The 15,074-nt window shown below is 38.8% G+C and overlaps 1 protein-coding gene across 1 annotated transcript; it reads right to left on the bottom strand.

Moving 5' to 3' along the window:
- Positions 1-271: 271 nt before the first annotated feature.
- Positions 272-10,802, bottom strand: LOC139719438 (uncharacterized). Its single transcript, XM_071630856.1, has 9 exons — positions 10,493-10,802; positions 9,727-9,884; positions 8,828-9,029; positions 7,388-7,552; positions 5,626-5,807; positions 4,692-4,764; positions 3,526-3,690; positions 1,652-1,796; positions 272-383 (listed from the first exon to the last, which is right to left on the bottom strand). The coding sequence occupies exons 1-9, from the start codon at positions 10,800-10,802 to the stop codon at positions 272-274; spliced, it is 1,512 nt and encodes a 503-aa protein (XP_071486957.1).
- Between the last annotated feature and the right edge of the window lie 4,272 nt (positions 10,803-15,074).

Genomic DNA, 15,074 nt, shown 5'->3' with positions numbered 1-15,074 from the left:
CATGTTGATGTGCTTTGCAATGTCATCACTCATGTCACTGCCTGAGAAAAGTCAACCTGATTGAAAATGCAGTAAGATTTTTTTCTTTTTTCTCTCTACTCTGATGACTTTCAGTGGGTGTACCTTGGCCTGAAACATTATTCACATTGGTGGTCTGCTATTTGACAAGGCACTGGGTGTGCTTCTCTCTCCACAGTGAAGTATCACATGGTCCTGCCATGGTCTCCCCCACTCCCACCTGCTCCACTCTGCACCCCTCCTCTCAAACATGCTACGTCTGCTCTTCTCTGCCAAAGTATCTCACTGCCAGGTCTCGCTGTGGCAGCTTGCCCCTCCCTGGGGCTATAGCTTCCTCTTTACTTGCAGGCTTCTTCAGCTCTCTCCTACGATACAGACAGAACAAAGAAAAGAAAAAAAATTGCTCATGAAAAGAGAGCTTTTTCCTTGACAGGTACGTACATGCAGGTCTAAATTCATAAAGCAAGCAGAATCATGCCAGTTTACAGGACAACTAAAGGTTTGCCTAAAATTTACTTCTTCTTGATCTCAGAACTCATGTTTATTTGAATGTCATGTGATAACTTGTGAAGACAGTAACACATTAAATATATTCCAATACTTTAGCAATTTTTCCTTCATGCTTTGATGTGCAGATTTCCTCACAACATATCCAAAATGTCTCCGCCACAAATGCGATTAGTCCACAAAGAGTGAGAGATCCTGAACGATAAATAGAATTGTACCTTTACTCTGCCTCATTCGCTGGTCAAAGTCCCTGTGACGGCAAAACTCTGATCTAAAGGCCACAATTTCTAATTTCTATCAACATTTACTGTCCAGGGTTAGAAAATGTTACTTTCAAAACACTTATGCAATAAATATGAATGAAACACTGTGTTGCTGATTTGAGTTAATCAACTGCCTTTTGTGTTGATCCCAACCCCTCCCCCCCCCAAAAAAAAAAAATCATTTGAGTGCCCAATTACTTCAATAAGAAAACGTGAAAAAAGCATACTGTAAAACGATGAATTTTTGCGTGCATTTTAATTTCGCGAATTTCGCGAGCGCCAAGATTCGTGAAATTAAAATGCACGCGAAAGTTCTTGTCTACACTATATGCATTGAATGCCCGAGGCAATTCACAAAAATTTCATACCGCAAATAAGGCCGCCGGCTCCAATTCGCGAAAAATTCATGCCGCGAATATATCATGTTTTACTGTAATTTGATCAGACTATAAATATAGCTGCCAGGTTGTTCATAGTCACAATAAAATTTTGAAAACATAAAGTCAACAACAACATACATAATAAATCAAATCATTTCCAAACCTGAAACTTTGAAGTGAAAGATCTTTCTTCATGAAGTTGACCCTCCATTCATCAGGGTGACCACATCCTAATCAACTACAATGTAATGGCACCGTTTACATGAACAAAAGATTATGATAACTAAACTGATCAAAAAAAAAGTAAAACAAATGAGCCATTAAAAAAAACAAGTTCCCTCTCCTTGTACATTCTTAACCCATTGAGGACAGGCTGATTTTGCTACAACACGCATTTCCCATAGACACCTGCCCGAATATACTTGGGACACGTCTTCAATGGGTTAACCAGCAAATAGGCCTGACATGGTTCTGTTCACTCACTTTTTGTTCTTGGGCAGTGGAGAAGAGAAGATGGTCGTTTTGGAGGAGTTAATGGCCTTCTGCACCACATTGGGTTGGTGCATCTGTTCCCAGCTCATGAGCTCATAGTTGTCATTGCAGTGGGTGCAGCGTGCTTGGTTGGTCACTGTTCATGAGAGAGAAAGAAATTTTATATTGCCTCTAATTTCCTCTTCCTGTTGCTTGTTGTGTTTTTTTTTTTACACACACACACACACATAGACAGATACAAACACCAACATGTACACCATCACACAGACTGGCAATAAGTAGATCAAACTGGGGAGGCTTTGTGCTTCAAAACATTAACCTAACATTACTCAAACTAGACATGCTCTTGTAGTTACAGGAAGAATCTCCCTACCTTGACTGTAAGGGGTTAATAAGCCTCAAGGAATCCCTTTCAGATGACAGCCTAAGGAATATGAAGGTCAAGCTTCTTGGTGTTCTCAAAGTATCTTCATGCTAAATTTTCACTTGTTAGAGAAAGCCTTTCACTTTGTCATTAACACAAACCTATTAAGTAAATTCCATATGTTATCTTTGCTGCATTCTATGTTCTGTCCTCCCTTACAGACAAAAATAACATGATCATGTTTCAGGTATTAAAGTATAAAGTATTTACACATATTGTACACACAGCTACTGCTGAGAATTTAAAAAAAAAAGAATTCTACTGGTTTCTTTTCAGATTTATTTTTTTTTTATACATCTAATTCTTTTTCATAATGCACTGAACTTGAGAAAAAACAATTATATCTGCTGCAAAAGTGGTTGGTAGCAATGAGATCTTAACCTGTTGAGGACATTTTGATTTTGCTACAACACGCATTTCCCATAGATACCTGCCCGAGTATACTCGGGACTCGTCCTCAACGGGTTAACAATCTATTCCACATAAACCATACAAAAGGATAATGCCCATTCACAGGTCTCTAAATATTCCATAGATTTGTGAGAATGCATCTAGTTGCACTAATGAAAAGCATATGCTAGAAAGGGCAAGGAATATAAAGTATGCAAGCATGTGGCATTTCAATTTTACTATATGCCACAATGTCTTAGATTGTCAATCTTTCCATGCCCATGTGGCCATGAAAACCTGACAAGGAATGTAGAAATCTTGAGAATTGAGAAAGATATAAGCATACATGTATCTTGGGTACTATGTTTCTCAGTTGTTGATCTGTCCATGCCAAATAACTCTTTGTTTCTATAAAAACTTGATAACACCTTCAAGAAATCTTCCTGTGAACTTGTAAAGAGGTAAGAATGACCCTGCAGAGATCATCAGGTGGTATTTCTGGCCATGAGGTCAAGGGACGTAGGGTTGTAGTTAAAAGTGTACATTTCAAGCATTAAATCACACAAAATGTAGCAGCTTCTGCTTAACCCATTGCGGACAAGTCCCGAGTATACTCGGGCAGGTGTCTATGGGAAATACATGTTATAGCAATATTTATAGTCCGTCCTCAACGGGTTAAAATTAGAATGAAAATGTTTCTCACTATCTTTTTCCTTCCTCTTGTCTTGCTCTCTCCTATAAAGCCTCTCTTCATTCCTTGTCTCTTCAGTTCTTTCTATTCTTGCCACTCTGCGACAGATTACACTCTGGTGTTTGTATGATTTCTAGTTCTCATTGGTCATTTTCTTAGTTATAAAATGAGGTGTATCAAATGTCAGTTTGATCCACGCCATGTGATAAAAAAAATTTTATTCTTTTTCTCTTTCAAGGAAAACTCTGCATCACAGAGGCGGAAATAGGAAATTTTAGGCCTGTACGTATCACATGTCATAGGATATCGGGGGCTCAGAGTGTCTCCTTCTCTATTTGTTTCTCTGAAGAGCGCCCTCACCTGCCTGCTCCATCTTGACTGGATGGCCAAACCTCCTGGCGGTGTCCATGGGAGTCTCCTTCTTCTCATTCACTGCCTGCAGGCTGGCCCCGTGCTGGAGGCAGCAGTTGAAGCAGAGGTGGTGTCCACCGGTGGCTGCCAAGTGTGCTGGAGTATTGCCCGCAGCTGTAGGAATAAAAACATTGAACGAATGAAAACTGGACACACACACACTGGGAAAAAAAAAAAACAACATCATAAATTCTAAAAGGTACTGGCCCTCAATGCACTATCTGACCTTTATAAAATACAGCAAAATCAAACGAACAATATACCAGTAGTAGATCTTTTAAACAGAAAACTGGACAGAAACTACATGTATGACAGTTCTGAAATTTGAAAGTTCACATATTTTCATTAAATCTGACATCATTGGTATATTTATGCATGTTAGCAATCAGACAAGGTGAAATGTATAACCCACCCACTGGCTTGTACAATATAAAAACAAAAATCATGCTTGATATCTTAACCCATTGAGGACAAGTCCCGAGTACACTCGAGCAAGTGTCTATGGGAAATGCGTGTTGAAGCAAAATCAGCTCGTCCTCAACGGGTTAAAAAACTAAATACCTCTCCTTTCTTGACCTTTATGTGCCTTGGCATCTGAAAAGCTTAACTCTTCAAGCTTTTTCAGCAGCATTCAGTAAGTAAGCAATCCAAACTAGACTAGTTGGAAATGTCCATGCCCATTTGGACATAAAACTGTGCTTCGGTCTAACAGGAAGGCCATGGTGGCACTAAAGAATTTATAAGGATCAGGCAATCTTTACTTATTTAAAATTTCTTTCAAGACATCCATGCTTATCATTGAAGAAAGCACTCTAAAGTGCACTCCAACTTCCAGACAAATCATACTCCAGTAGCAAAGGGTTAAAATTCAATAAGTATTATGTTTTCAAACATTCTCAGTGACTCAGTGATATGACATAAACGGATCCTACTTAATCTTCTTTATTTCATTTCAAAAGAAGGAAATAAGCTGAAAACGTGTGTAGTGGCTGATGACTGAGACTAAAAACCAAAGACTATGTGATATGACAATGTCATGTTCCATCAGTACATCTATAATCTTGCCAGAAAATGTTGCATCCAGTTGACTTAGATTTTAAACCAAGCTGGCTTACCATCTTGAGCATTGACATCACTTCCTTTCTCTAACAGCCAGTGTAGACAGGTCATTGACCCCTGGACAGCAGCCTGTAGGTAAAAGTGACAGACAAAAACTTGTAGAGCATTATATCGACCACCTGTTCAACATTGACATGCTGCTGGGAACATAGAAATCTATACAAATTTTGTAGTTCTAAAATGACATTGACAAACAATGAAAGGCTATACATGCATACTCTGGAGAAATGAATGGTGCCTTAGATTTGGCACAAGTAGCCATGTCTTCACAGTTCTAGCATATTGTAGTTGTCATGGCAATATGTACAACATCTTTGTTGGTTCAATTGACAGCGCTCTTGTTTTCATCATGACAGCTGCAAATGTTATTCATTTCCAATGATAATATGTGTTTTATGCAGTGGGACCAAGGACAGTGCAATTACTATCGGATGTGAGACATTTATACCTTAAAGGCAACCAAAGCCTAAATATGAATGTGGATTGAGTGAGAAAGCAGCAATAAACTAACTATATAGTAAGAATTCAACATATCTTTATTTTTCTAGCATAATGAAAGAGCAAATTTGAATTGATTTTATCTCTGTCAGAAATCAGGGGGAATAAAATCACCGGTAACATAGGTCAGAAAGAAGTCAATGGAATGCGAACTTATCTTGAAAAATGAAATTTCGTGGAATTCTGTTTATATTAAATTTTCTTTATACACCTATTGTTGTCCATAATGATGTCATGAAGTAGTATACTCTCCATATCCAGCGATGACGGCACCGAAACTTTAAAATTTCATATTTTTTCAATGGATTGTCCGATCTTCGTCAAATTTTCACTGATGAGTTCCACTAATATTGCTGCTTTCACCTAATCCATATTCATATTTGGGCTTTGGTTTCCTGTAACAATGGGTAGAATGTGCAAATGTTTCATTACCAGGTGCGCCAGAGTCCTGCCGTTGTTTTCACGGGCCTCTTTGTTGCTGCCGTGTTTGACCAGGAACCGAAGGCAGTCCAGGTGGTTCTTGGCAGCAGCGTGGTGTCCAGCGGTGAATCCCGACCCGTCCTCGACCGTGGTGTCACAGTCGCTCTGAAGGAACAGCACCAGGCACTCCAGAGCTGAGGGAAGGGGAGAACAGTGTGTATAAACCCGTTGAGGATGGACTGATTTTGCTATAACACTTATTTCCCATAGACGCGGGCCCGAGTATTCTCGGGACTCGTCTTCAACGGGTTAAGGTATATAGTTTACAGATCGCCATGTGGGTACACCAGGGCCCCCAAGTAATAAAAGATGTTACGATCACAGCAACTCTTGCTGGAAAGGCAACTTCCCATAGCAGCAGCCAATCAGGAAGCTGAATTCTTGTCATTACCATCCATGAGAATTGCCATTCCAGCAAGAGTTGCTATCATATAAACTTTTCATGAAATGGGGCCCTGAATAGGTCTGTGTTGCTCCAGAAAGAGGAGTACAACATCTACAAGAATAGGAGAGAACTTGGGCAATGAGAAGAAAGAAGGAGACAAAAATAAGTACAAAGTGTAGAAAGGAAGAGGAGAAAAACAAGAAAATAAAGGTATTCCTTCTTGGAATTCCCTAACTCTTTAGATGCCACTGTGCAAACCCCCTGTACAATGTATGTCATAATCATGCTGAAATGGCAATGCATTAGAGCTTTAGAAGAACATGCAAATCTCTGTAGAAGTGTTTCTGCTATTAGGATGCAGCACAAGAAAATTGTAAGCTTTGCTGTGATGTAAATTTTATGACAAAGCTAAAGGCTATTTTCCTGCAAATGGCTAGTATTCAAAACATTAATCTGACTCGAACATGCGAATATGGCACACAAAAAGTTTTGAGAACTGTTGGTGGGCCTGATTACGAAAGTATACTCAATTAGGTATGTTACGTATTATGTAGAGGAAAAGGAGAGGTTCATTGGTGAGAAAGGAGTTGGGGGAAAGATAGAGATTCAGTGAAGACTAAAGGAAACACTTTCTTGAGAAGTTCTCTAAAAAGGACTGGGGTGATGGATTTGATGAACTGATGAATTTTGACGATAAAAACAGTAAAGATATTACACAGCTTTTATTGACAGTAACAAAACCATTCTGACTTTGGTGATGAAGGAAAATACTTTAGAAAGAGAATTTAACAAATAAGGTATGCATGCTCCAACAACACAAATGCCATAATGCTAAAACTTGATATAGACAGTCCTACCCATATTATGTATCACACAAAAGACAGGCAGAAATTTGCACATCAAGTTCAGGACACATATGAGTGGAGGTTCATGGAATTAGGTATCAACCACACAAATTGTTCTAGGATTTTTCAAGGTCAGCCACGCAACAAAATGCTGCCTAGTGTCATGGTTAAATTGCCCCCTTTTTTCTGTAATCCAATTATTGTACTTGGCACTTCTGCATGGATGTCTAGAAACTAATTGGCAATGACAAGAAATTATCTCATTCCAATAATTCCTACTGTGGCACCAGGGCCTTCCTGTTGAACTGAGGCACATTGCTGCATCTGTGTGGTCTTGCAGATTGACAACTAGGTCAAATTTGGATGAATCACTGAATGCTGATGGCAGAGTTTGGAAAGTTTTCTAGCAAATTGTTAGATGAAGCACATAACAGATTAAACACTCTGTAGGCTCTACAGCTCTCTGGGTCACCAGTTTATTTACCTCCGTGCATGGCAGCAACGTGCTGCGGTCTGCGTCCGCTGTCATCGGCGCCCTCTATGTCCATTCCCTTGGAGAGTAGGAAGTTGAGGATAGCTGGATGGTTGTGCTGGGAGGCAAAGTGGCAGGGAGTTCTCCCCTTCTTATCCCTCAGACTGCAGTCGGCCCCTATTATCAAGAAGAAGAGTCCAGAATAAGAAATGATGTAGTTGATCTGTAGTGAGGTAGACGGCTTTACTCAGATACAGGAGAAGGTACAGCAGCCATGGGGGCGATGGGAATGAATGTTTTGTGGTTTGGGGTAATAGTACTTTGATAGTCTTAACTACTGATAGCAATAAAACATGAAACAACAGCAAAATACCCAAATTAAATTGATAAATAAATCATCATTATAGTATACAAAATAAATAGGAAGAAAGCTTGCCTATGACTATTCATCACATACATTTCCTTTTCAGCATTTGGGGTCTGCCCAACCTCATGATTTTTTGAATAATTTATGAATCCTTCTTAGTTGCTTTAAGAAATTGATAACTTTTTAGGATAAAAGAATATAAAATAGACATAATATGTTAAGAGTGCAATCTCAGCCCTTCAAGTTACCCTTAATACTTTATCGACATAAAGCAAACAAAATGGTAGAAATTTCATCAAAATTGGGCATAAAAGACAATACTTGAGAGTTCAGCTGTTTTCTTCAAACAGTATCATATCAGTTGCAAACCCACACACAAATTAGGAGAAAATCTGATAAATCACAGTCCATGAATTAGCAATGTGACGATACATAACACATACAATGCCTTTGTTAAGGTATTGCTATGATTATCTTAATGATTTCATGGGAAGGACACAACATATCCTTTCTGATTTTATGTTCAAAAAGGAACATCCATAGAGATCTATTTGCAGATCAGTGAGAGTCATGCAAAGGGAAAATGTCACCACCTCCTCTAAAATATGTACTATGTGGTCGCTACTCTATCTCTGTCTTGAAATAACATGTGAAACTGTTATGTGTCATAACTTTCTAATTTGGAGTCAAATTTTTATGAATCATCTGTTTATTGCATTAGATGTAGGGAGAGATAAAACTATCTAAGAGTAAGAACATGACCCCTTGACAATACAGGACCTTTGAAACTGGCACTGCATATATTTGAAAAGCAAGGGAGCAAAAATGAACATTAAAGGTACATTTGATGCCATATCTATATCTGTTCATGCTGGGTTTTGTTTTATACTCAATTGCAAGCGACTCCCATTAAAATGAAGTCAACAGGACTTACCAGCTTTCTTTTGTTATATTACAATTTCAATATAGCTAAAAAAAATTAAGGACATAAAGAAATAAAAAATAATTTTGGGACCTGCATTTTTAGCTTCGTTCCAATTAACTTTTGTTACATTGTTATATTGGGGGTGCACCACATTTAATACCTGCTTCTTCAAGTAGTTTGAGGCAGCCTAGTTCACCATGGTAGGCAGCCATGTGACAGGCTGTCTGACCCAGGTCATCTGCAGCATCCATGTCTGTCACATGGATGAGGAGGAGCTTTAGGACCTCTGTGTGACCTCCAATGCAGGCCTCATGCAGCATACCACGTCCCCCTCGCACCCTGATGTCTGGGTCTGCTCCGGCCTGTACGCACAGTGTATGGTGAATGCAGTCAGTGGCAATCAAAAGAATGATTGTTTGTAGGAATAGCAAGAAATTATGTTCAACTCTAAAACAGCAAAGGAAGTTAAAAACTATAATACAATATGAGACAAAAGAGTATATCTAGGGTATTGTCACACAGACACACAACCATGCAAGTGTTGAGACATATTCAAAATCTACCTGGTATCTGCTGCACTGGACAGCACTGTATCATTCCTTTGCAGCAAAAAAGAGATTATATCACATACAATTATGAGAAAAGATGAAAGAAAATTAATAATGTGCATTGTTTGCCACATGATCAATCTTGTTTTAGCAATTGCCCAATTGGCAAAGAAACAATATAATATGCACAACTTCAGACTATGAAGATGTAAACTTATGTTTCTCCAACCTTGAAATGAAAGTATAAGCATACAATCACATGATGGAATTGTCATGCAATTGGACTAGTGATATAATTTATGTATACTTTTTCATAGCAGAATCCCTGAAACCGTGCTCATTTTGGAAACCTACTAACAAGCAAGCTAAAGAGAGTTAGGTCTAGTAAACATTTTCTTCAAGGCTCTTATCATATCACAACAGACTTGAATTATGCAAGACAGCTAACAGGTTTCTGCGTGTGAAGTGGGGTTCAAACTTGTGTAATGGAACTTGACATTGTTTGACCTACATGCAATAATTCCTGCAGGGCCTCCGTCTGTCCGTACTGCACAGCCTTCTGCATGGCCTGGTCGTTGCCCTTTGACCTGTAGGGATTCTGGGCGATGACCTGCCGTACCGTCTCTGTGTCACCCTTGGCGGCCGCATCCAAGAGGTCCATGGTGGAGTCTGAGGAGCGTGAAAATGCCCACAAAAATAGAGAGAAGAGTGTTAAGCTTTGCCCACCTGGTTTGCCAGCTATGTCAACCATGATGAAGCAGGATGAAGCTCTTCTTCCTCCTCCATCTCCTCCACCCCTTTCACATTCTAAACCCAACCCTTATTCACCATCTTCGTCTCCCATCTACTATACTTCTTCCCTCTTCAGCTCTCTTCCCCTCAAACTCAATAAACCTGTCAATGGTACAAATGTATGTCAGGTATCATATTTCTGTTTTCTTTGAGTAGAACTGTCAGTATTCACTATCATAAAATCTGAAATCAATTTCACTCAATATTTCAGCACAAATCAACACAAACAGAAAAGACAGTTCTAAAACTTCTTTGTGACTTTGTTCCTTTTTAAAGCTGAGCAAAGTTTCAATGCAGTATGTCAGGTATACACGAGAAATACAGGGCACAAAATATTAGCTCTTGGAAATACATTGATGTACAATTGTACAGATAAAAAGCCTGGAACTATTAAAGGTTGATTGCACAAGTTTGATGTTTGTAAGCTTGCACTACTTTGCACAAACTTTATATCAGAGCATAGAACCCCTTGAGGTGGCACCAACCTGTGACAGATGGGTTTACAACAAGACTGGATGTTGTTCCTATGGTTGTCCACTTTGACTCAACCGAATTTTGTCTCCTTACGCTCAGTACAGAATTGGCTTTGACCTCTTCTGAGAATGACACAGAACGCTTGGCATGATATGAAAACAATTCGCTGGACATCCCAAACGGTCTGTGGTCAATGACATCGGCTGATGGGGCCTTGTGATCCGTCACCAATAAGTCAATTTTTTCCCGAAATGGCATGGTCTTCTCTCGATCCAGAAACGTCCGGATCTCCGGGGAGTCACCCTTGCACTTCTTTGCCATTTTCTCAAGACTAATCACAAAGACTTTTGAACACATACAATGTACAAGCAATCCCTTGAGAGGGTAGACACAATTTATAGCTACCTCTCTGTACCTCTTCTACTTGGAAACCACTCAGTATTAAGTTACTTGGTTCTGTGCTTTTGATGCAAAGTTTCCGAGGTAGTAAGATATATTGATACCAAGCCAATGAATGCACACACTAAGAAACAATCCACCTGACGTTTTACTTCCAATAGCCACAAAAAAGCGGGAACACTAATAAAATGGGAATTTCCCTGTCATAGATACATGTACCACTGTGATCTGTCCTGCTGTCGAGTTCACAATTATGCACGCCACTACCACTGTAACGCATTCTTCAAGAGAGAAGAAATATTACAGTGCATAAGGTGCCAATGAAGTAAGTCAATATGACAAGGTGGTTACCATGGGATAAACCCTTTGTTATTCCCAACGCTGAGATTTCCTCATCATCTGTGTGTTTGTACACAGAGACATTCTGGGACCTGATGAGTCAATTGAATCATCCAGGTATAACAGCTCTTTGTACAAGAAAACTTAATCTCTGCTTAATGCTTCAGAGAGTCAAACAACACGATGGAATGAAGAAAATGCCTTGACTTGATCACTTTTCCACATCGCAAATGCTCGGATATTCAATAAAAGGTACTGTGCCGTAGTTCATGAACTTTGTAATGATTGTTCTGATGAATCATATCCCACTGTATGTCACCTCCAGACGTATGAGCTGTAGCACATCACAGCTTGCATGATGTACATGCTAAAGAGTACAAAGTTTGCTGATTTGCTGGAGAATGTCATACAATGCAAAACATATTTGCATTGGCAAAGTTGCACCTGCAGTTATGAGCACACGCCATCATAAAAGTATGACCGTTGCACCGCTACAGGAAGATTACTGCAATATAGAAGTTGTTTGGGATGCCATGGAAACAGCAAGCAGACGCTAAGCAAACATGCATGGATTTTATCCGACACATGGGTGGAAAGCAATCACAGTTAGCATAACACATAGATGACTCTTTGTCGTTGCTGACACAAGTAGTTATTGACTGCCATCCATATGCTACATGTAAGCTAAGCCACATCCACAGTACAACCAGAAGAGAGGGCATAGAAGAGGGGATAATCCTCCTTAAGCCTGTCCAAACGTATAACCAGTTTGCAGTTCATGGCATAGAGTTTCTTTTGGCAGTTGTTCTGAGATCCATTTTTCCTCAATTCACAATTGACTGTAACAAATCTGATGCAGATTATGAATACTGCAAGCACAAGCTATGTTGGTGTGAAGAATAATGTACGGACAGTACTTAGACATTTTTTTTCTTCTGAAATATTCCCTTCAATCGCCCCCTCCCTAATTCTCTCTCCCTCCCTATCTCCCCTCTCTTGCTCCTTGTCTTTTTTGGTTCATTTCTCTCTCCATTATTCTATTCATTTCACGGTGTGCTGACACTCATTCTTGGATTGTGTGCTCTTTCAAGCCAGAAGAGCTTAAAAGTGTATCACCATGGAGACATCACAAAAGAGTCAATAAGAGGAAATATGTCATTGCTATGCTTGATCGCCCATGTTTTCAATGGGAATCTATAAAAAGTCACACAGGCAAAGGGGATTTAATATACAGAAAGATAGAGAGAGAGAGAGAGAGAGAGAAAGAGAAAAGTCTGCTGGTACCAGTCCAGCTATTGGCTGGGAGAGGAGGCTGGCATAAGAGCAAATATTGTCTTCAAAAAGCTGGATTGTGATCAGCTGGGGAACACAAGAGAGGTTTTTAAGCTCCAGTCTCAAATTGCCCCGCACACTGTACCCGAGCTGCTTGCTACTCATCCAAGGTACAATAAGGTGGCTACTTGTCGTGACGGACTGCACTTTTGACACTAGACCTCACTAGAACTGCATCATGGAGTTCTGCGACGAGATGCAATGCTCAGAGCCATACAGTTGGTGGAAAATGTAAATGGATGCCACTTGCAGGTGCTGCTGCCACGGCAACAGGAAGGATTCACAGTTTATGTCTGCACATCATCATGCTTTGAACTGAATGAGCACGCGCCTACTTTGACTGCTGGTCATCAATCAGCATAAAGTATTTTGGTCATAAATGTCCATCCTCCTCCAACCCATCCTGAAAAAGGACAGTGACCCATCTGACCTTACAGCACACTGCAGCTATCACCAACAGGGGCTCCAACATTTCATGGACCACATTGTCATAGATCTATCCTCAACGAGGAGTACAACTGTGGGCCTAAGAAAGGCTTTTCACTTATATTGGACAAGTCACAGGTATACCAGAACTCAAGCTTGTGTCTCCGGAAGCAACCAGTATCAAATTGTTTAAGATGATTACAACCTAATATAAAGTTCACATAGATTCTCGAGTCACTTTGGATTATAGACTGTTTTGCACTTTGAACAACTGGAATGCATCTTGCACATTTGTAAAATGAATAGAATAATGACTAAAAGGCAATTCACGAAATAAAGTGTGGTCTACATCACACACTGGTACAAAGGTACTTGTGCCACTTGAGAATCATAAATTTGTATTTTCAATGCCTTTATGAATTTATGGTTGACAATTATGAGGTGTTCTGCAATGACAAATTCTATGATGAAAACAATCATCATACATCAGTCGTAATGTCAATTTTTATATCACTGTCATTATCAGCTTCATCAATAGCACTAGTAAATTGATAAGTAACTCCAATAACTTTGATGTTGAGCTTTTAATACCATTTACGTAACACATCTGTATTAAATAAGGTACATGCTAGTTGTGATTCATCAGTTCCATGTTATTCTTTCTTTCCAAACTAAAATATATATCGAATACCTAATGCTTACAGGGATGAATGATGTGGGAAGGAATGTCTACAGACCAAACTGGCTTTCACTCATAGAAGAGTTGATGTAAGTGGGCAAGTCCAAGATAAGGTCCCCTCAGAAGGCAAAATTTCATCTTTGCTCAATATTGACATGTTTGGTATCATTTTGAAGCTTATGAGTTGAAGTTTTCATTTCCATGGAGGAAAAAATGATATTATGTAAGTTTATGCAAATTTCAAGGGCTTCATTTGCATAAATGTGAAACACAGTGTTACGTATGGGACATTTATAGAAATTCATATTAATTCAAAGGAAAGCAAATGATATTTGATTAATATGTGGACATAAGAAGTTCATCAAATAGTTTAACTTGGTATAAAAATTTAGGGATTATGCAGATGATTATGCAAACTAGCTCGTGTCCTATCATGAGATGTCCCATACGTAACAAATTGAGGTCATTTTTTTAGGTTTTTTCTAAAATCGCTAAGGATATTTTAATGCCCTTTTGGAAAGTTCTAATTTATTGTTTAGAGAAAGTAAATACCATAGAAAAAAGAAAAAACAGTAAAAGAAATATATTCTATTAGGCATTGAAATAATGTTGTGTATGGGACAAATGCATTATGTATGGGACATCCTCATACATATTGCATGTGAATGCATGTAGCTAGCTGGGAAGGTCTCTCAGTACACAAATGGTAAATCATCCTGAAGAAAGCATCTCAACATTACTACTTTTTGAGTTTTAGACACTTGAAACAATGCATGCACTTGACTGAACAATTTTCAGAAAGGGGGAGGGGAAAATGGCAAAATACAAAATGAAAAATTAGCATTAAAGGGATGGTATAGTTTTTGTAGAAATGGGGATTCAGTTTTCAACATTTACTGAGATGATTGGAAACCAATTATATGAATTACCAAAGAGCATACAATCCTAAGACTAGAGGAATTCAAAGTTTATGTGACGGAGATCCAATTTGAAATGGTTGTATATACAAAAAAATATAGAAAGTAAAATGATTCCTTTTTATTGCAAGTGATACACAAATTGTTCTTATTCAGTTTCAATAGTAGCCACGACAAAATTCAAGGGTATACAGACTGAGGTGTGACTCGAATCAATGACCTGACTGCTAGACAGATATCATATATCTATTCGATCACTGGGGTTCCACGCAGCAGGTATTGCTTATTTATTAGAATTCATATATCTTGTGTCAAGTCATTTTTTTATAGAAACTAAATGGCAAACTGCCCTTTGTCAATGGAAGTTAACACTTTAAACTATTCAATTTTTCAGTAGGAACTATCCTGATAAAAATAGGGCATACATACTCAGGTTGGTCATAAAAGATATAGAATATGATTAAATATGATTATGATGGTAAATATATGGGGAATATTGTT

This window comes from Diadema antillarum, unplaced genomic scaffold, assembly GCF_040938485.1.
Source record: "Diadema antillarum isolate AM-2024a unplaced genomic scaffold, OU_Dant_1.0 scf00000009, whole genome shotgun sequence".
In the NCBI taxonomy this organism is placed as follows: domain Eukaryota; kingdom Metazoa; phylum Echinodermata; class Echinoidea; order Diadematoida; family Diadematidae; genus Diadema; species Diadema antillarum.
This window is presented reverse-complemented; position numbering and strand designations above follow the sequence as displayed.

Bases quoted from the DNA above. Each gene is read 5' to 3' on its own strand.
- LOC139719438 (XM_071630856.1), bottom strand. From the start codon at position 10,802: ATGGCAAAGAAGTGCAAGGGTGACTCCCCGGAGATCCGGACGTTTCTG. The intron at 7,553-8,827 runs GTATTAAATGTG...TCTTGATAATAG, and splicing joins CAAACTACTTGAAGAAGCAG to GGGCCGACTGCAGTCTGAGG. The intron at 5,808-7,387 runs GTAAATAAACTG...CCCTTCCCTCAG, and splicing joins CGTTGCTGCCATGCACGGAG to CTCTGGAGTGCCTGGTGCTG.